This window comes from Protopterus annectens, chromosome 8.part0, assembly GCF_019279795.1.
Source record: "Protopterus annectens isolate FY-2018-M chromosome 8.part0, PAN1.0, whole genome shotgun sequence".
Classification (NCBI taxonomy): Eukaryota; Metazoa; Chordata; order Ceratodontiformes; family Protopteridae; genus Protopterus; species Protopterus annectens.
Genome location: NC_056741.1, coordinates 1,186,743,729 through 1,186,766,280, shown reverse-complemented (window position 1 = coordinate 1,186,766,280; position 22,552 = coordinate 1,186,743,729). Strand labels below are relative to the sequence as shown.

Sequence of the window (22,552 nt, the reverse complement as noted above, 5' to 3'; positions counted from 1 at the left end):
AGACTGGATCTCAAATATGTATCAGATTGTAAATGCATAAGCATTTTGTTTTCATACATATATTCATCCATGAAAACCAGACCCCCACCCTTATCTGGTTTCATGACTCTAACATTACATTCATTAAGAAGTGAGATGAAATCTAATTCATGTTTGGATATGTTACTTCTTATTCTCAAATCCTGTATGTTATTATTAAGTCCAGCCCTAAAATCAATATCACATAGTTTTTCAAATATATTCAACCCAGAATGCAGAGGTGGGTTGAATACACTTGACACTCTAAAAGAATTAAGAAATGCAGGTGTATTTCCCAAAGACACAGCCAAATTCAGCTTACGGACATACAGTTTAAGCTCTATAAGTGTTTTTACAAGATCACTCCTTTTATCTGGAATGAACGACAAACCTTTTGAAAAAAATTCAGTCAGGGGTTGCTCAACAGTTAGAACAGTGTAATTATATATTTTAAAGTCACTACGTTGGGTTGTAAGGATCTCAGGTCCTATCTCTAAAGGATATGTCATCTCCTCCGTTGGTTTCCTTTTCTCTTTCTCTGTGGTTGACCCCTCTTGTTCACTCTGGTATTGTTGTCCTGGATGTTCCTGTCCCTGGGAAAACTCTGCTCATTATCAATATCTTTTGGAACACATTTTAAAGTCAATTTTTGGTACTTCAATATTTCAAAGAATATATATAGATAGATATAAATATGAAAAACTGTTAAAAAAAGAAGTTGCGTTATACTATGATGTGAAGCTGCTACAAAAATATGTGGATTTGAACATTACCCCTAGAGGGCTTAGAGTGGATCGACTGCCAGCATATGATTTTTCTGAGGAAGAATCAGATTTACTGGAAGAATGGAAAGCAGTTTCATTGATGTGTACTGTAAATTGGTTGAAAATTTTGGTGAAGAGGAATATTCGGCCACAGGAGAAGGTACATAATACTATTGTACAACTGCAGGAAAAGCTAATTACTGAAACTTTGGAAATGGGCTTCTCCAGCAAACTGAATGAGATTAAAATGCATATAGTCAAGGTGGAGGTGGAAATCATCGACAGAAAGAAGAAGAAATTAAGTAATTATGTGAAGGATTACAATACTGGGGTTATTTTTTCTTGGCAGCATAAGGAAAGGAAACAGCATTCGTTTTTTGCTAGCAGAAAAAAGTAGAAGTCGTTCAGGCCCATCTTCCCGCATGGCCTCAGTATCTTCTGGTGAGCAGATCGCCAACATATGGAAAAATGTGTTGTTTGAGGATGTTAATAAAAGTGTGGGGGATCTACTCCAGATGGAAGGCGTGGAAGAGCCAGATAACCAGAATCTGGAAAAAGGGAGAGCCAGGGAAAGACAAAGAGGAATTGAGTTATTGGAATGGACAAAATAAGGTATGTACTGTATATGAGACTTTGAGATCCTTCCCTGGAGTCTGCCTTTCTGACCAATCATCAAGCAGAATAGTTAATGCAAACGTGAATGTAAAAAATGTAAATGTAAATAATTTAAATGTATAAGGAATGCATTTTGCAGGTGCCTCACATGATTTTGACAATGTGCCACAAGTAGGGGTGGTAGTAAATGATGTGTATTATGATAATATTTGTTTTAGAAATGAAAACTCACTAAATATTGTGAATTTGTCTGACTTAAGGGTGACGGAAACAGCAGAAAAAGTGCTTTTAAAAGGCACAAAGTATGCTCCCACCTTTATTCCATCACTTGCTGATCTGCTAAGTGAAGTTAAGCGATTTTGTAGAAAGTTACATTTGTAAGTTTTTTGGGGTTTAAAAAGCATGAATCTGAAAAAAATGTGGAAATATCAACATATAAAGAAGATATGGATAATTTGCTACTTGATCTTTCAGTATATGAAAACCCATTTTGTAATTTGAATGAAAGTTATGAGGAAGTCAATGAAAATGTTAATGTAAATTTTTCCCAAAGCTGTTTTTCTACAGGATATGGAAGATTAGAAATATCTAAGATGCCAGCATTTAGCTCATTTATTCCACCAAAAAATTCCACTGCTGTTTGTGCATTTGAAAATACATTGTGTAAACAGATAGAAGAAATGTACGATCAATGTTCCAAGAATGTTAATGTGTGCAATTTAAGTAAAGAACAGTGGTTAGCACTTAAACAACTATGTAGTGTTACTGATAAGTATGTATTTACACAAGCTGGCAAGGGAGTTAATTGGTTTATTTTAAATAAGAAAGACTATGATAATATGGCCTTGGAATTGCTATCTGATAAAAAAAACCTATAAGGAACTACCCTCTAGTCCAATGAAGCAATTTAATGAGGGTTTGATGGAACTGCTTGAGAGAGGTGAAATGCTTAGTTTCTTTGATGGTAGAGATGTTAAAAAATTATATCTAAAGTGTCCTAAGGATGCAAAGTTTTTTGTGATTCCTAAACTTCAGAAGCCTCAAACTAAACCCCTAGGAAGACCGATAGTTTCAGGGGTATTTATTATTTACAGAATTTAGGCATTTTTTTGGACTCACAATTAAAGGTATACCTTCCAAGAATCCAATCTTATATTAAAAACACGTCACACATACTGGAATATATGAAGCATATACAATGGGAATCAGAATACTATTTTGTATGTGTAGATGTGAAATCTTTATATACAAACATAAAAATTGAGAAAGGTTTGGAAGCGGTTAGAAGGATGATGGGGGAGGGTCCTAGAACCTCATTTATTTGTTAGCTGTTGGAATATGCCTTAACACACAACTATTCTGAGTATGAAGGAAGAATGTTTTTGCAGTTGGAAGGGACAGCAATGGGAGTGGCATTTACCCCCTCATATGCAATACTATTTATGTCCTATTTTGAAAATTTGTTTATATATCCAACACAATTTATGAAGAACAACATAGTTTTATTTAAACGTTTTATAGATGATCTGATATTTGTGTGTAAAGGGGAAATGCAAGAATTTGAGTGCTGCATGGACACATTAAATCAGAATACTGTTGGATTACAGTTTACTTATAGAATGAACAGAGAAAGCATGCAATTTTTGGATGTTGAATTTTACACTGATATAGAGGGAAGTTTGCAATATAAACCATATCATAAGGAAACAGCAGCAGAAAACTTTTTGCAGGCTAGTAGTGCACACCCCCCCACATTTAATAAGATCTTTGCCTTATGGGGAATTCAGGAGAATTTCTACTAATACTAATAATAATCTGATATGACCCACAGTGGTGGTGCTGCGGTAGCGTTGTCGCCTCACAGTAAGATACTGTCCGGTTCGATTCTCAGTTAGAGCGTCTTCTGCATGGAGACATGTGTGAATGGGCATACCTTCGTTGAAGGTTGTGCATCAGGGCTGGGAACTCGGCACGTAAAAATCAACTACCAATCACTAGTGGACCAGAGTTCTGCTGTGGCGACCCCTAACCGGGAAAAGCCGAAAGACACAATAACAACTAATAATAATCTGATAAAAAGTATATTGAGGAGTGAATTTGATAAGGTAAAGAAAACATTGGGGAAGAGGGGATATGGTGAGAATATTATGCAGGCGGCCTTCAGTAAGCTAAGGGGAAACAAGAAGTGTAATGAGGAAATGCAATGAGGACAATTTTGTCAGAAGACATGTTGGTCATACAAAGGAAAATAAAAAAAAGGGCTTACGGAGGTGGATCACATTTTTTTTGTGACAACATTTTCTCCACTGACATTTAAAGTAAGAAAACTGGTGGTCTGTTATTAAAAGGGATGAGATGGTAGGAAAGTTGTTCCCAGAAAAAGTTACTTTTTCTTATGGTCGTTTTTAAACTTAAAAGAGTTGCTAAAATCGAAGAATGAAGACAAAAGTAGGGATAGGAATGGTGCTTTCCCATGTGGGGCCTGTAAAATATGTAGTAAGATCAAAAATGTAGATGGTTGGATGATAAATGGTAAGAAGTTTTGGATTAAAAGTGAATTTAAATGTAATTCATGTGGTATGGTCTACATCATTGGATGTGAATGCACACCCACAAAGTGATATGTGGGATAAACAAAAAGAAAGGCAACACTGAGAATATTGGAACATTTAGGTGACATAAGAAATAAATGGATGGAAAGTCCGATTGAGCATTTTTGGACGTTACATGGGGAGATGTTGACAGTTTTTTCTTTAGTGTACTGGCACAACCTTTTGGGAGGTGATAATATAGGAAGTGAAGCATTCAAAAGCAGATTGGTAAAATTAGAAACAAAAATTATTATTAATCTAGGTACTTTATATCCTAGAGGGTTGAATTTGGAAGTAAACTGGGACTTATAAGATTTATGCATAGACGAATAGGTAGGGAAAAATAGTAAATGTCACATTAATAAAATTTAAAAGGTTAGTAGGAAAAGTGTAGTGGCATATTTAGTCTTTGTTAGTGGGATGTAAGTTTAACATTGGTAGGCACTATAAGCATAGGACATTCAATGGAAAATGGTGAAATGGAAAAAGTAATGTTATTTACATAATTATATAAAGACATTTTACAATTGAGATGTGTAAAATGTGTAATAACTTTATAATATGTGAGGGATGGTTTTCATATATGTGTGAGGCACCTTTAACATTTGGGAAATTAAAGTTATTATTAAAAGGAGGTGAATGTATTTCACTAATTAGCACTGTAATTAGGGGGATATAAAATGGCTACTGAATGTGATGAGGTTATTCCTTTGAAGGCTGATGGAGCCAAGGTACCAGGATGTGATGTGGAATAAAGAATTGTAGCCACAGCTGTGCTCTTGCTTGGTTTATTTTATTTTATTGAGGAGAATTCCTGTGTTGTGTTTCCTGGTTTCTGCTGGGGACTGTGGGTGCTTGTTTCCAGGTTTACCCTTACCCCACTGTTGTGCAATCTCAGAGTTGGTATATATAATTAGCTGTGGGTGCAGGCAGCACAGCTTCCCACATGGGGGTATGCAGTGGGACATGTCCCCCTGCAAAAAGCATCTTTTTTTTTTTTTGTTTCTTTTCAGTATTTTGATGTTTTATCTTTTGGAACACATAGATAGCTAGACATAGATATACATATTTTAAAGGGCTCTAACTCTCCCCACACCCCAGTCTAATTGAAGATTCCACACCCTAAACGATATATAAACCAACTGTGGGTCTGCAAATCTCAGAGAAATATAGAAGTGATAAAAACACAACACTCACGTTTTGCTCTTCTCTGAGTATACTACTATCACAAGATGCAGATGACCTTCCGGTGATGATGTTCTGAGCACTGTCCAACTGGCAACCAACAAACTTCTCAATCTTGAGTTGTACTGCTGCATGTCTACTACACCCCTCCTTAAACTCATTGTAACTCTTACACTGTCTCTCCCTCTTTAAGATCTTTAAGACATTTACTGTCAAAACATCTGCTGCCTCCAGTGACAGATGGCTCTGTTTGTTTATCATGTTTTTTCTGAAGAATTTTCCCTTTCCTACCTTATGAATCTTTATCTTTCAATTTTATACTGTACTGCTGCTTTTCTGTGAGGAAAATATATTGTCTTCCATTTTTTTTGTTTAATAACTGTAAACAATAAAAGACCTTAATGATATTCTCTTCTTCTTCACAAAATTAAATAACTTCTTTCTTCCTTTCCAGTACCACTTCCCATCTTCAAAAACTTACTGCATCTGTGCTGTGATGCGCGCAATAATTCGATTCCACTTTTTTTCCAAGTATGGCACCTAAGAATGTATTTTATACATCAATTGTGTCATGATTACTAGCACATGACAGGAAAGGATTGGCTTCAGACACAAGAGTTGAGATTTTCTCATTTTACAAACTGGAATCATGCTTTCATTCTAACCATCTTGCTGTATACAACAAAACCATTCAGGCTGTTTGTAATGGCATTTCTCAGATTGATGCCATGATTACATAATAAAAAAATGATGCATAGTCTGTGTTAGACATTTTCTAGCTATTAAGGGTTAAATAAATCAAATAAAGAATAAAAGTGCCAACACTATACTGAGTGGGGAAATGACTTTATATGAACCAATATTAAAAAATTACTGGTTTCACCAGATAAAACTTGCTTTGTCTGGAACAAACATGTCACTGGGCTTTAGTCAGGGCTTTATCCCTGTACATAACCAGACTGGTACAGGTCTGTTGCTTATTTGCTCAACAAGTGAAAAAATATTTTATTTTATTAAGAAACTTCTGAAGTTTGACAGCATACTGGTACAGCAGTTAGTTTTGTGCTGTCAGCACGTTTGATTTTCTGTTTCTGTGGTGCCTTTTGTATGAAGTCCCTTTTTCAGCAAGAATTTCTGATAGGGTCTTGTGGTTCCTTAAATCACAATAAAATCCCAGGAGGTGAATTAATGATACACCAGGATGGCCACAGGCATGAGTCAAGTGGGAGTATGCATTTATAATGCAATAGACTAGCATTGCATCTAGAAGTGGTTCTATGCCTTATGTCTGTTTCCTTATTAAAATAGTCTCTGGATCCACTGAAAAGGATACAGTGAGCAATGAAATTTAATGGCTGGATTGATGAAGTAGTCTTGCTTGGAGCCATACTTTCAATCCACACAGTGTGTGTCTTCCTAACACCTGTTTTGCTTATGTGTGGCTTTGCAGTCATATGGAACTGATTTTCACAGAAGACAAGATACAATGACAAAAAAGACTGCTAAAAACAAGTAGCCCTAAACAATGGGCTTAAGAAAAATGAAAGGATGTTGAAATGTGGTGAATGCTGCCAATGCAAATATACTTTTGTAGGACTATCCCTAAAAGTGACGATGATCTTCCAAGAACTTAGGTTGAATAATTTGTGATGGTAACACCACCACCACCACCACCACTGGTGTAATATATATATAGCTTTTTATAACCATTGCCACTCATTTTATATTGGCACGACAGAAAGGGCACTCAAAAAATGTATATATGATCATTACTAACAAGGTTTTGTTTATATTACAACGGATGGTATCAAATCCAAGATGGTGGGGGGTGCTTGGGAGAATACATTAGAGTACTGTGAAATTCAGTGGCAGTTAAAATAAATGTTTGTGCTTCATCAGTTTTAAATGATATGGTGTCAATTCAGAGTGTGCTAAGAAGGAGAGCAGCTAAGTTATAATATTGTGTTGTATATTCAAAATATTTTTTGATTTATACATTGAATATATTAGATTTTTTTTCCTAGTTTCTTTTATTATTATTTTATTGGCAATCAATATGTTTTGTTGGTGCGCTAATTTGAAGTTGATTTAATTTCCTATTGGTCAATTTCTAATTAATTATGTGACCTAAATGTATTTAAATGCACTTAGGGGAACGGTTATCATTCTGAAGATATCCTGTTAGTTATTAGCAATGAAAGCGCTTAATATTCTCCATGTTTTGTATTGTGGATTAAAGTTTTTAACTATATTAAGCCTAGAGCCATGTTTTTTTTTTACTACATTCCACTGCTGGACTGCTTTGCTAGCATTAAGGGTGAAGACATTGGGACATTTTTGGTTCTTGGTTCATTTTGCGAGGTCTGTCTCCTGTTTTGTGATTATTTGGTTATGTAAATGTGGCTTCAGTCTCATTTTACTTTTTATCTCCATAGTACTCAATGCCAATCTCCAGTAATCCAATCCTGAATGAAACAGGACTTTAAAAAAGTAAAGGTCAAGAAGATTTTTAAGCCATTGCTTATTACACTTCTCTGTGGCTTTTTCCCTGTGCCCCCATATTGTCTTTGTCCTTCTCTGAATTTGGCACCAGATCTAAAAGCCATCTGTCTTTCTCCTTGCTCCTATAATACTGCTAGCATTTATTTATCCAGTTTTTGAAATACTTGCATTGCTGCCTTAGTTCACTTATATGAGGCTTGACTTAGTTTTGCTTAATGCATTAATACTGAAAATTTTCCTACACCAACTTACACATGCCAAGATACTAAAACCAGAACTGCAAATAAGCCAAATGTTTACAAAGTACAAAGATCTGCATCACCTTGAATACACTTACCAGCATCATTTAGTTCAGATGCAGTTTAGAATTCTCAGGACAGACTATCAAAATATATAGAAACAGTGATTTTTGTAAGCAATATGGAGTAGAAGTAATACATTTTACTATATAATTTGGAGTTCCTTTTGTCCCATGTGCACTCTTACATAGGTCACTTACACACATGTATAATAACTGGCTTCATACATTTGACATGGAGTCTATTTTTTTACCAAGAAATTGGGTTAAGATAGGTCTACACCCCAAAAACCTTCTTCTTCTTCTTTCAGCTTTTCCCAGTTAGGGGTCGCCACAGTGGATCATCTGTCCGCTCATGATTGGCAGTGGAGTTTTATGGTGTCGAGTTGCCAGCCCAGTGCCCAACCTCCCACAGAAGGCATACACACACACACTCACACCTAGGGCTAATTTAGAGTGTCCAATCCACCTACTGCATGTCTTTGGGATGTGGGAGGAAACTGGAGCAAACCCACGCAACCACAGGGAGGACATGCAGACTCCGCACAGAAGGCACCCCAGCCGAGAATCGAACCGGAGAACATCTTGCTGTGAGATATCAATGCTAACCACTGCACCACCGTGGCTACCCTCTACACCCCAAAAACCTTGTAATAACAAATTTTTGAATTTAAGGACAATCGCTTATTTCACCAATACTTAGTTGCACACAGGGCAACTAGTTTCAGTGACAAACACTACACCCAGATTGGCAAATGCCGGATACTCCTGACATTACTTTATATTCTCATTCCAACCATCTAAGCAATACAATAGAATCTGTTGCCATGGATATGAACTTCCTCACTGTCTCTATTACCAGCTTGGTGAAAGTGGGCATCTTAAGGCAGTGCAGAAATTGCCTCACTTTTACTGATAACCATTTAATTCTCAAATATACTGATATGGTATAGAGAAATATATTTACACAATGTCACTGGAAGCAAAGCTCTCACATAAAAGCACTCCTAATGTCAATCAGGTTGTCAGTAATGCACATGCTACACCCATCACACACAGTTCAGCATAGACACATAGACCCTCATTTGCTGGGGTACTTAAATGTAACCTTCCTTAACCCCAAAGACCTCCTAGATGAAGCACACATAACAAATACCCTCGGCAGCCCCAAATGCACTCTTTCAAAATACCCACATCAACACACACAGGTGTCTTGCATGGAGCCTGTACTTCTAAGCCCATAAGGCAAGCCACCACACAATCCAACATTCTGGTCATTGGAGACTCCATTGTGAGACACACTGATATCCATTTCACCAGGCTGGCTAAAGAAAAAGTCACAGTCAATTGCTTATCAGGGGCCAGGCTCTGCCACATTATGCAAGCACTCATGTCACTGGACCACAAGTACCAGTGTGACTCAGTCATAGTCCATGTGGGTATAACTGACCTTAGATGTACCTCCCTAGACTATATGAAGAGAGATATCAAGAAGCTCTCAGAATATGTGTTCCAGTCTGGTATGAACCAAGCATTGAGAAATCTTTTACCTTCTCCAAGGATGATGTCAAAATATGAACAGAAGATTACTGACTTTAATAATTGACTTAGTTTCTGGAGTTATTCTTAGAGGGTGCAATATTTATCAGCATGGAAGGAGATGGTCAACATACCACACTGCTTTCCCAAATGGTCTGCATCTCTCCCCTTTTGGGTTTTAAATCTTAGCTAAAACATTGTCCTCCCCCATAGTACCCTTTTTTGGCAATGCCAAACTGAAAGTACTTCCAACAAGAAAATTTGAATGTGTTACTGCTCAATGCCAAGAGTTTAAACAAAAAAACTCCACTCCCTGCAAGCTGTCCTCACTCTAGAGAATGCTGACATCTGTGCAGTCACTGAGACATGGTTTAGAGGCATGGACAGCACACAGGCATTGCAAGGCTATAATGCCTTCCACTCAATAAGACCAGCTACTACACAGACATGTACTATAGGTGGAGGCGTCTTGATTTACATAAAAAATAACTATACCTCAAGGCTGGTCAAACAGACGGATGCACTTGAGCTTCTCCATGTTCAAATCACCATTGACAAAATCCCATACTACTTCCTTGCAAGCTATAGAATCCCCTCTATGACCCAGGAAACCCATAAAAAATATTAAAACTTATGGGAAACACTCACCATCCAACCTTATACCATATTCATTCATAATTACCCCACTATTAACTGGGAATCATATATGACACCAAACATATAGGCACAGAGATTCCTGGATTTTGTAAACACAAACTCCCTGGATCAGATTGTCAATACACCAACAAGGGGTGCATATATACTGGATCTGTTCCTCACTAATATGGGAGAGTGCTGCACATTCTCTAATGTAATGTCTTCTCTGGTAAGGTCAGCCAATGAAATGTTATCCTATAAAAGTAAAAATAAAACCTGGAACTAAAGCTAATCTTGGAATATTCAGGAACTACTCTAAGGCTAACTTCCTACTATTAACTGTAAACCTGGCAAGATTTCAAGCACCCATAAACCCTGAGAACACAGCTGCATACACTGAACTGTTCACAGAAACCCTCTGAAAACATGTTAATCGCTGTACAGAGGCAGCTGTACCCAACAAGAAGAAGTAGAGAACTGACTCATGTTCTATTCTTCTGGGGCTGCACAGTGGTGCGGCAGTTAATGTTATCACCTCACACCAAGAGGTTCTTCAGTTTGATTCTCAGCTAGGGTGCCTTCTGTGTGGAGTCTGCATACTCTCATTGCATTTGTGTGGGTTTCCTCCATGTACTCTAGTTTCCTCCCACATTCCAAAGACATGCGTCTGGCGCATTTCTCCCAGGCCTCTGCTGAGAATAGCCTCTGTTCTTGTCAGACTTTCCTGGTCAACAAATGTTAAACAATAAATAAATAACTAAAACAAAACCCACTCTGGTGGACTCACACCATCAGTAGGCTGTATAACAAAAGGAAGAAAATTATGGCAAAAATTAGGAGGTGCAGCACCCTGTAGGACAAAAACACTCTTGTCAAACTAAACAAACAACATAGAAGCCAAGTAAAGTCTACTAAAGCCAAATTTGAGGAAAAGGACAACCACAATGTATTTTTTAGCTATGTCCACAACCTCAAAGGCAATACACAATTGTGTGCAGAGCTTATTGGTAATTGAGTCACCTATACTGAGCCAGAAGATATAGCAAACCTACTGGTTGACAAATTCAGCTCCAACTTTTCCCCTCCCTCCTCCTCAACCTTCCCTCAGAAAATACCATCATAAATAATCCTTTCTGGTATCACTAGGGAACAGGTCCTTAATGCTGTCTCTAAGGTCAATAGCAATGCATCAGTGAGCCCAGACAATATCCCAGGATGATTTCTAAATTGCATGAAACATGTCCTGTCAGGGCCTCTAAAACTGTGATTTAACTGCAATCTCCAAACAGGCTTTGTGCCTCAAGAAAGAAAAACAGTGACAGTCATCCCTCTGCACAGGTGGGCCATCTTCAGACCCTAGAAACTATAGAGCCATAAGTCTCACTAATCTTATATACTAAAGACATGGAAAGAATTATCATGGAAATGATATATAATGACATAGTATCCTCCAGACACTTGATCCAACCCAATTTGGTTTCATCAGGGGCAGATCATGCCTACTCAACCTGGTGGACTTCTTTGAGAAGGTCACCAAAGCAATGGATGATAGCAAAATGATTCACACTATATACCTTGACCTGGTCAAGGCATTTGACACATTATCCCACTCTGGTATTGTTGACAAACTCAAGAGATTAGGTATCAACACTAATGTTACCCAGTGGATAGCCAGATGGCTCACTGACAAGATCCAGGAAGTTAGAAATGGGGAGTCCACCTCTACAAAGAGGGTAGACACAACTGGAGTCCCACAGGGATTGCACCTGGGACTGCTCTTTTTGGCACTTACTTATCTGAAGTCAGGACAAATGTCAGTGGCTTCTGGCTGACTAAATTTGCAGATCATTGCAAATTAGGAGCATTCATAGAATCCCCCACTGGCACAAATGTTCTCCAAGAGAGCTGACACAGACAAATAGCTGGTGCCAGAGCCACAGACTAAAACTAAATTTCAAAGAATGCATAATACTATATTTTGAGAAGTTATCCAACCCTGGTAACTATTGCCTTGACAACACACCCCTAAGAGATGATCCAGTAGTCAGGAACTTGGAGACTCACATAGACAGTAATCTAGCCTTTGACCATCATGTGTCTACAGAAGTGAGGAAATAATTCTATGTTGTGTGACTTGTAAACAAAAGTATGGCATCTAAATCTAGGGAAACCATTCTTCCTTTGTATTCAGCATTCATAAGACATTATTGAGTATAATGCCCCCTTTGGTATATACCTAACCAGGCATATCCAACAATGGAAAGGTCCATAGAAGGTCCTCACAAAAAGAATACAAGGTGTAAGTAAAGTGTCCTGTGCAGGCTACCTCAAGGCCTTATCCCTATAGTCTGTCTCCTACAGGCTGTTGAGGGGAAATTTATTCCTGGCATACAAGGCATTGTCAGACCCCAACTCGATGGACCTCCTACATCGCAAAACAAACAGCACCAGAATTTCTCATCCTAAAGACTTAGACCTTGTCTGTGATATAAATAGGACCTACTAGTGAAACAGTTATGTATCCCTAACCCAATTCAAGTGTAACTTGGACAGCTGGATGGGGAACAGGAAATTTATTCCTGGTTTGGCACCTATGTCTCTAATGGACACAGGCAGCCTGTAAATGATTCTAAATGATTCCTCTCCCAGGTCCCTGCTTGTAAATGTTTCATCTCCCAAGCCCCTGCTTACACTTATCAGGGGTACCAGAACTTATCAGAGATTTGGGATGCATGGCTAGGCTTAAAAAGGCTCTTGTAGTCATTAGCCTAGTAAACACCTATAAACCTATTAGTGCCGTATTTTCGACTTAACAACTGCCTCACACATTCTCCTTTTATTGAGCATAACTTTAACCATCAGTGCTGCAAATGAGCTCCCCTAGAATCCTACACTTGGTACTGCCCAATGCTTGCTTATATTTGTGGCCTAAATATTCATAGCTCCACTAAACACTTAGTGAGTTTTCAAATGCAAATAAGGATAAAGAAGGATTATCACAAGTTATGGCTGGACTCATGATGTTTGCACAGTGATCACAAACTGGTATTAGGGTACTACACCAAAGAATTAGGCCTTAGCCTTGTGTTTTATGAATATTTACTGTAAAGCGAATCTAGGTCATGTCACTGCTGCTCGACAGTACTGCACTAGAAAGTATTGACTTACCTATGTTATATACATTTATTACTTGGCTGATTTCTCTACTATCCAATTTGCAATTGCTGCACATGGAATTATTGAATTAGGTTATCTGTATCTGTTATAGTTATTCCTCTCAACTTCTTAGTGCAAGAAACATGGACAAACGTTAAAATAACAAGAGGACAAAGGCTCCAAAATGAGGACATATTTTAAATATTGTTCTTATTAATTTAGAACGTTGCTAGAATAACCGGTTTTGTGTTAGCATGCATTTTATGAAACTTAAATGTGTGTCATTATTTAGTGACTTCAGTTTTCAGTGATTTGTCAAAAAATCAAAAATTTTATAATTAACAGACCTCAGATATGAGGTTAAAATATCGACATTCTGCAAAAATCTGGACAGCTGAGAGGTATAGGTTTACTGCACCGAAATCACTAGGTTAGACTATCTGTTGCTCATTGCTGTAAATAGTTAGGTGGAGATGATAGCCTACTGAGAACGGCAATTCAGTTTAAATTTGTCACTTATTACTAATTGTTCCTGCATATTGTTGTCACTTTTTTGTACCTCTTTTTTTTTTTTGCACTTCTTTATACTATTATGGTCACATATGATTGCATCCTATAGCCATATATACCTATATCTGCACATTCTTCTAGTTCAGTTCATTAACCCATCCTGTCTTATACTAAGAGTTAATCATTAAGCTATCCTGTTTTTTTTTTTCATTCCCATTCATCTTCACTGGCCAGTGTGGAAACTCAGCCACTTTTTGCCCCTTCACTAGCCAGCCTGATACACTATGTATTTTGAGGCAGTGCAGCAATTGCCTCATACTTACTGAAAACTCTTTACTACTACCTCACAATGATTCAATATGTGAGAAATGTAAGTATTTACTTAATTTGGGGGCTACCTTCTCAACTCAGAACTCATTCAGTAAGGAAGGTTCACATATAAACAGCACAGAACAACTCACTAAACCATGCTGTGATAAGGTTGCTAAGGCAATACAGCTTATGTCACCCAGGTTTAAGACTAACAAGCCTCATTAGTTCACATAGCAACATATCCACCTTCACCCTACACACCCACAACGTTGCAGACTTTAAGCCCTTAAAACCCACTGAGACTGCATCTACTCATGGAAATATTTTTGTAATAGGTGACTCTTGTCAGGCACAGGGATACCACCTTCATCACACTGGATAAGTATAGTGTGGCAAGGATTCTTAAATCCTGCCATCCTAACAAATACAAATGTGGCCTGATTTATAGAGGTCCACAATGCATGAATGACATTATGTGCTCTACCCAGAAGGACATGCAGAAAGATATGACTGAGGCAGGTAAGACACTGGTCTTGAGTGGTATTTTACCATCACCAAGAATGATCTAAGATTCAAAGGCAAGATAATTGGCTATGTAGCTGATGTCACTCTAAGGACATCTAATGTGGGTCAGCTTAAGATGAGATGGCAGAGAAGCCTTCCTGCTTTGCCAAGGGATGGTCTGCACCTCTCTTATGAAGGCATTCACATTTTGGCTAAAGTCTTTGTGTCCACTATAGTGCCTTTTTTAGACACAGTTCATCTGTTGGACATTCCAACCTAGTGAATTCTAATTTGAAGCACATTAATGGGGCTCTACCCAGTACCAGGTATCTTAACAAAAAATGCTCAAACTTGAAGCTATGACGCAGCTTGAACACATTTGTATATGTGTCATTACAGCGACGTTTTCATAGCAATGAGAGCACTCCCTCTATTCCAGGGTATAGTGGCAATCAAGTATTCAGACCTGCTGGCAAATGTGGGGGAATATCAGTGCTTGTTAAGGATATCATCCTCCTCATGACAGATTCCTTGGGACACCACATTTAAACTGAAACATTTTGGAAGATTGGAACCCCCATTAGAGTGTATCATAATATAGAGACTTCTTCTTCCCTTTTGGATTTTCCCATTAGACATCGCCACAGGGAAACAATGGTCCACAGAATGATTGGCAGTGGAATTTTTATGGTGTCGAGTTGCCAGCCTCATGCCCAGCCTTCCAAAGAAGGCGCACACATGCACACCCGTACACCAATGGTCAATTTAGAGTGTCCAATCCATAATATGGAGACTAAACTACCAAAAATCTGGATTTACATATATTAAATCCAAGATTGCCATTTCTCAGAATATTCCCTTTTAATTCAAGGTATGATCTTGAAGATGAGATAGATATGTTCAGTGGGTGTGAGGGGCTTTCCCCTCATGCTGGGGGTGTATAGGGGCATGCCCCATGTAAAAAAAGAAGTTTAAAGGAGAAAAGTGCAATATTATCTCTTCTTCAGCACTGTTTGTCTTTTTTCAGCATTTTGTGAATCAGTATTTTAAATCCTGATATTTTAATAAAGGCTCCATTTGAACTTCTAGATGTCCAAGTCACTATAAACAAGACTGATTACCATTTCATAGCTAGTTTTAATACACCCTCTGTGTCCCCATCAGAGCATGATAGCTATCTAAAGACCTTCAATGAAAACCACACAAAATGCACTTTTCTACTGGAAGAATTCAACTATCCATCAATAAACTGGCTGACTTACACTGCCGGTGATCAGCTAGTCCAATGTTGACATTAGCAGTGATAATAGTTAACCATCTTACTGCAGGACCCCAATATCCTTGATTTTGTTGTCACAAATATGCCACTTCTTGCACACTTCCTTATATATCACCCTTCCTTATTAAAATCAGACAATACATTAGTACATTTTTCCTTTAAATTTGTTGGTACTTCCCTGCAAATGCCTTTGTTTTTAAGGACTTTTCAAAAGCAAACCGTCTTCAATTACTAGATAACCTAAATCAATTCCTCTGTAATCTTCCATTTCTGGAGTCCATTGTTGAAGCCACTACTTCTGACTTTGGCACCCATTTCTATGGTTAGATTGATAAGTTTGAGAAATTTAAAAACAAACACCATATGGTTGAATACCTGTTTACATAAATCATATAACAAGAGAAAGTAATTATTTAATGCTTATCAACCCACCTTAATAGTTTCAGAGAAGCATTAGGAAGCTCAAAGCTGAGTACAAACTTAAAATACCCCAAAAAAAGGAACTATAAATCTTTCTTTAACCATCTCAGGAAGCTAAGAACTAGTACCCACTAATGTCCATTGCTAGTTTACAATAATACTGCACACTTGGCATGCAGTTGTCTAAACATTAACACAACTTGAGAGGCTTCAGAGATTCATAAGAGATTCATAAATAAAACCATAAGTGACATCAAAAATCTTAGTTATCAGTATAGATTGGCAGTCCACTGTCTGCACTCAGTCCATTATACATTCCTCTATTGAGATCTGTATCTAGGCTTTTGAGCCATGAAAGATCTGACATTCACTGATCTCCTATTTCTTCACAGAATACGTGGCTCCTCAAATACATGGCTAAAAAACTACACTTTTATCAACAGATTGTGTAAAATATTCATGTATCAATGTATCCCACTTCTGGAACAAACACCCATTACAAACAGAGTAACACCCTTGCCTACTCTAAGTTATGCTTAGATAGCTGAATAGGTAGACAAAATATAGACTGATCACTTACCTATGAACCTAGGTCCTGCTCTAAAGCCATGTGGAATAAGTGAAACTGGTTAATTTATTTTTAAAAATAAAATGGTCATTTGGTTTGTGCTCCCTACCTTCCTTCTTTCAAACTAGCAATAACTTCAGCCTTTTTTCGCCACTGCACAAATTTCCTTTCACAATAAAGGAAACAAAGGATAAATCAGATTGGAAAAGGTAAAGCTTAATTACTGTAATTTTCACACAGAATTCACACATTGTGGAATCATTTTTAAACAACTGAAAGATATATTTTTTCATTAAATAAATAAAATGTCACTGGACAATTATATAAATAACTTTAGATATTACAGTATATACAAAACAGGAACTGAATGTGTATTTCATGTAGACTCAGGCCAGAGATCCATTGTTTACTTTAACTGGGTGTTATATTTTATAAGAGTTGCACAAAATTGCACAGTACTATTGCACAATACTTCTTTTCAATGACAGCCAAGGATAATGACTGTCACTCTGTAGAAGGATGGTGGTCCTCCATGCTGTCTGACTTGTTCCAACCCATGATGGCCTGATGGACATACCAGAAAAGTGGTCTTGTACTCTTAAAGAATCCCTTGCTACAGACCTGTTCACATCCTTTCTCCATATAATACAAATCATTTAAGTTAAAAATGTATCAAGCCTCATTATGGTAATGCTACCATTTCTGACCTTTTAGAAAAGACAATGTAATAAGTAAACAAGTGTGCTTCTGGTGATTCTGGTATCATAAATTCGAATTCTGATGCTAACAGCCTAAACACTTATGTTTTGCAGACTATATTTAGCCCCAGAAAGCTAACATGTTTGGAAACATAGTAAATGATACCAGAGAATATATTATTGTCTGATAGCTGGTAGCTCAACTGCAATTTTGCTAAGGTTGTGCGATCATGTGATCAGTTATTTTTGAAGCTCAGTGCTAAGAAACTGCATTGCAGACTGGGAAAAAACCAACTGCCTTTAGTGGAGGGAATGGGGGGATGGTGGTATAATCTACACATACTGGGTATTTGTGTGTGTGTGTGTGTGTGTGTGTGTGTGTGTGTGTGTGTGTGTGTGTGTGTGCATGTGTGTGTGTGTGTGTGTGTGTGTGTGTGTGTGTGTGTGTGTGTGTGTGTGTGTGTGTGTGTTGATAAACAGTGCATAGATGCATGTGCAGGTCTGGTGGGTTGCCACTGTGTGTATGCCGTGCCTGATTAGCATGTCTGAAATATACAGATGCAAAATAGTTTCCCTAATTTTATTCATGTTAAAAACTCCAGTCATCCTTCTCTGGTATTGTGCTACCATTATTATCTTTCTTTAGAAAATTTACATCACAAGCATGATGTATACTACAGTCTCACATATAGCTATTATACCGGGCAATAATTACTACCAGCTGCTCTAACTGATTAATCTTATGTATCATAAATATTGTCCAGTACCACCACTAACAGATGTACACAATCTGTATATATTCTGCTACAGATTTTTATATCTTGACTAAACACACCTATATTTTTTATATACAATGAAATCAATAAACAGCTGCTAAATCTCAATATCTCTAATGCAGTCAGCATCTTCAAACTCCTATCCATCACTAGTGCTTCTACTGAAGCCTACAAGAGCTAGAGTTGACATTTATTCTAACATGATAAAGTGTAAACCAAGGCAGGCCTTCTGTATTACTTTTAAATCCAAGTTTGTCTTGTATAAACACCTATATAAATGTATCGAATCAGGTGTACTGGAACAGATCAAATCAAGATCCTCATGAAAAAATAAGCCACCCTGGTGGATATCCAGCATAAACAAGTTATACAATTAAGAGGAAGAAACTGCTTTCAAAAAATAAGAGGGAACAGTCCCAGCAAAGGAAGAACTCCCTCCAAAGCATAAACAAGCAGATTAGACATCTTGTAAAGTCCTCTAAAGCTAATTATGAAACTAAAGTATCACAAAACATTCTTTAGCTAAGTCCAAAATCTAAAAGGGAAGGTGCAGCTTTGTGACAAACTAGCTATGGACAGTACCACTTATACTGGACCTGAGGACTTCACCAACCTGCTAGCAGATAGGTTTGGTGAAAACTTAAACCCCCTATCTCCACCAATCATACCCCAGAACATACCTGTCACCAGTCCTCTGCTTTGTATCTCTAGAGAGCAGGTCATAGCTGCACTCTCCAAGGCCAAACACACAGCCTCTATGGGACAGGACAACATCCCAGGCTGCCTACTAAATGGTCTAAAATAGGAGTTAGTGGAACCATTCAGCATGCTCTTCAGTCTCAGTTTAGCACTGGCTTTGTCCCAGCTGAGTGGAAAACAGCAACTGTAATCCCCTTGCACAAAGGGTGCCCCTCAATTGACCCCAGAAACTATAGACTCATAAGCCTAACCAGCCTTATCTATAAGACCATGGAGGGAATCATTGTGGATCTTATTAACAAAGACATAGGTGACCTTTAAACTCTTGATGTGACCCAGTTTGGCTTTGTTAAGGGCAGACCTTGTCTGCTAAACCTGGTGGACTTCTTTGAGAATTTCACCAAGGTCCTAGATAAAAGTAAAACAGTTCACACTGCCTATCTTGACTTAGCCAAGACTTTGGCACAATCCATCACTCAGGCATCATTGAGAAACTCAGCCATCTGGGGATTAACCCTTGCGTCACTAGATGGGTTGGCAACTGGTTCACAAAAAGAACACATACAGTTAAAATTGGGGATGCCAACTCTTTTATCAAACCTGTTACCAGTGGTGTTCCACAGGGATCTGTGTTAGACCCCATATTATTTTGTATCTATTTTTCAGAAGTCCAGGTGAAAATAGATGACCTATGGCTTACCAAGTTTACTGATGACTGCAAACTGGGTGCAATCATCGAATCCCCCAAAGATGTCAACATACTACAAAATGGGTTTACACAGACAAATGATTGGTGTCAAAGCCACAGGCTTGAACTAAATGCAAAAAAAATGCATTATCATCCCCTTCAGCAAAGGAGAAATGTCTGCTAATTGCAGCATTAATAATATCCCCCTAAGTTCAAACCCAGTGGTAAGAGATTTAGTAATGCAAGTTGGTAGCAGCCTTAATTTTGATCATCAGATGTCCACAATAGTAAGGAAGGCCTTCTATGTTGCACATCTCATAAGCAAGAATATAGCATCCAAATCTTAGGAGATTGTAATTCTCCTGTACTCATCTCTTATCAGATGAATAATAGAGTACAGTGCTCCCTTCTGTATGTACCTCACCAGACATCTGCAGCAACTGGAGAGACTTCAGGGGTTTCTCACCAAGAAAATTCAGGGCCTACAACAAATACGGACAAATACGGACAGACTGAAGGCCCTATCACTATACTCAGTATCATACAGACTGCTTACAGGTGACTTGTGCCTTACCTGCAGAGCAGTCTCAGACCCTGCCTTAATGAATCTGATGCATATCCGCAAATCTAATGGAATAAGATTTACTCACTCTAGGCATCTTAACCTAGCCTGAAATATTAATAGGACATACTGGAGAGACATATATGTCTCCCAGAGATTGCAACTTCTCAGGGACAAACTCCCAATTCAAGTAAAAGAGAGCTCCTCAATGACCCTATTTAAGGGTAACCTGGACAAATGGATGGGAAACTATAAATTTACACCGGGGGCACACCTATGCCCCTCTTAGACAAGGGCAGCCAGCGCTGATCTTTGATTTGCACACAAATATAGACTATATATTTTGGTCCATAAGGGAACAAGGGTATAACATGGCTAGGCTTGTAGATGCCTTAGGACCAATAGCCTAGCAACTCCCTATGATCTTACAATCCTATGATTTATTGAAAATACTGACATCACAGTACCTTTAGGTTCACTGAATCAGCCAGTGCTGACTGATATTGATAATTTGTTTCACAATGAGTAGAGGATCAAAGCTTGCATTAATTTATTCATTCATCAATTTTCTGATAAAAGGTTTATCCTATTCAGGGATAAACGTGAACTAAATATATTCTAGCAATTAATGTGTAAGACAGAGAACTGATAAATGGGAGCCAGTCCATTTTGCACACACACACACACACACACACACACACACACACACACACACACACACACACACACACACACACACACACACACACACACATGCCTGTTTGGCAAGGACAATCAGTGTACCTATTGACATCTCTACAGGATATGGGATGACACAGTGTGCAGGAGTATCCAATAAAAACTCACATGGACACATATACAACATGAAAGCTCCACAAATTCTAAACATGTTTATGAAAAGTAAAGTTCTTATTATCAGCAGTTCTTAAGTTACTAACTTGTTACACACAGATTACAGGATTAAAGCAGTATCAGGCTTGTTTTTTAAGCACTGTGTTTCTAAATATGGGCAAACAATCCAGTTATACAATACTGACAACTTCAGAAAAAAAAAGGCAAAGCATGGCATTACTGCAGCTAGCAGATTGGGCTATATTGGCCTGAATGTGCCAGTAAAAACTTAAAAGGTGAAAGTAAAATGTCACGGGTATTCAGATACCATACAGCTGAAACACAGGTATGTTCTTAAGGGGTCATTAGTATATATTCTGTGGACCTCTACTACAGGAAGTTCAAAGTATGACATAGCGAAGACCTTAGCTTTACTGGGACTTTCTTGGAGTTTCTACTAAGTGGCTTGTCTGTGTGACCTTTTCACTCTTTGGTTTGGAAGTTCTTAATTTACTTACTGATTTACTCTTTGTTCACCTTGTAGAACTTGCGGACACAGGCTGCCTGCTTCCAGTGGCAGATAATGACAAATAACTTGTTAAGTAATACTTTCTCTATGTCACACAATATCTTCTTTAAAGCCAATGACATCAACATTCCATACTTGTAGTTTGTACAGTCCTGAATAAATCTATATGACTTGTAACATTCATCTTGGTGTATTTACAGCAGTTTTGGAAAATTACAGGGAATTACAAGTTATTTTGTATCCTTAAATATAGTAAACAATGACTTGTGTTGTAAATAAATTAATTTGTTACATTTCAAACAGCTGTAGAAAATTTGCCATCTTTATCAGTGAATGCTTTGTATAAGGACTGATTCCACTCATCAGTAGCAGTTTCAGGTGTCTCTGGTATGGTCTGAAAGAGAAAAGTACTATTAAAGTCATGTAAGCTCTTTTCCTTAAACATAAACCTTGTCAGTTTTAGCAAAACATGCATTTTTGCATTAATGTAACAAACCACTACCTTGGTACAACCCACAGAATGTTCAAAATTTCTTTTCTTCTACAAATCAGGAAGTGGAGGCTTAGTGAAGGTAAAAAAATAAATTATGTACAATGAAGTCATTACCATAAAAACTTTATTATAGGAACAGTTTTGGTATTATACCATGATCCCCCCAAAACATGCACGCTGATTGGCCAGAGTGCCCGTTGTAAATCGAGTTATACTAATGGAAAAGGTCCTTAAATGGGTTTAACATGATACAGAGACAAAAAAAAGCAACGGAGATCTCCGTTGCTATTTAAAGCTGTCTCGCCATGTTAAACCCGGACATCTCGCTTATTTGCTTGTTTTAAATTCTCGTATACATATTAACATTTAAAAAAAAAAA

The 22,552-nt window shown here is 37.8% G+C and overlaps 1 protein-coding gene across 1 annotated transcript in view; it reads right to left on the bottom strand.

Moving 5' to 3' along the window:
• Nucleotides 1–21,242: 21,242 nt before the first annotated feature.
• Nucleotides 21,243–22,552, bottom strand: part of LOC122809290 (carcinoembryonic antigen-related cell adhesion molecule 2-like) — a 443,608-nt gene continuing 442,298 nt past the window's right edge. Inside the window, exon 10 of the mRNA XM_044080666.1 lies at nucleotides 21,243–22,074. Coding sequence (XP_043936601.1) covers nucleotides 21,976–22,074 — 99 coding nt within the window. The 3' untranslated portion in view covers nucleotides 21,243–21,975. The remainder of the gene's footprint in view (nucleotides 22,075–22,552) is intronic.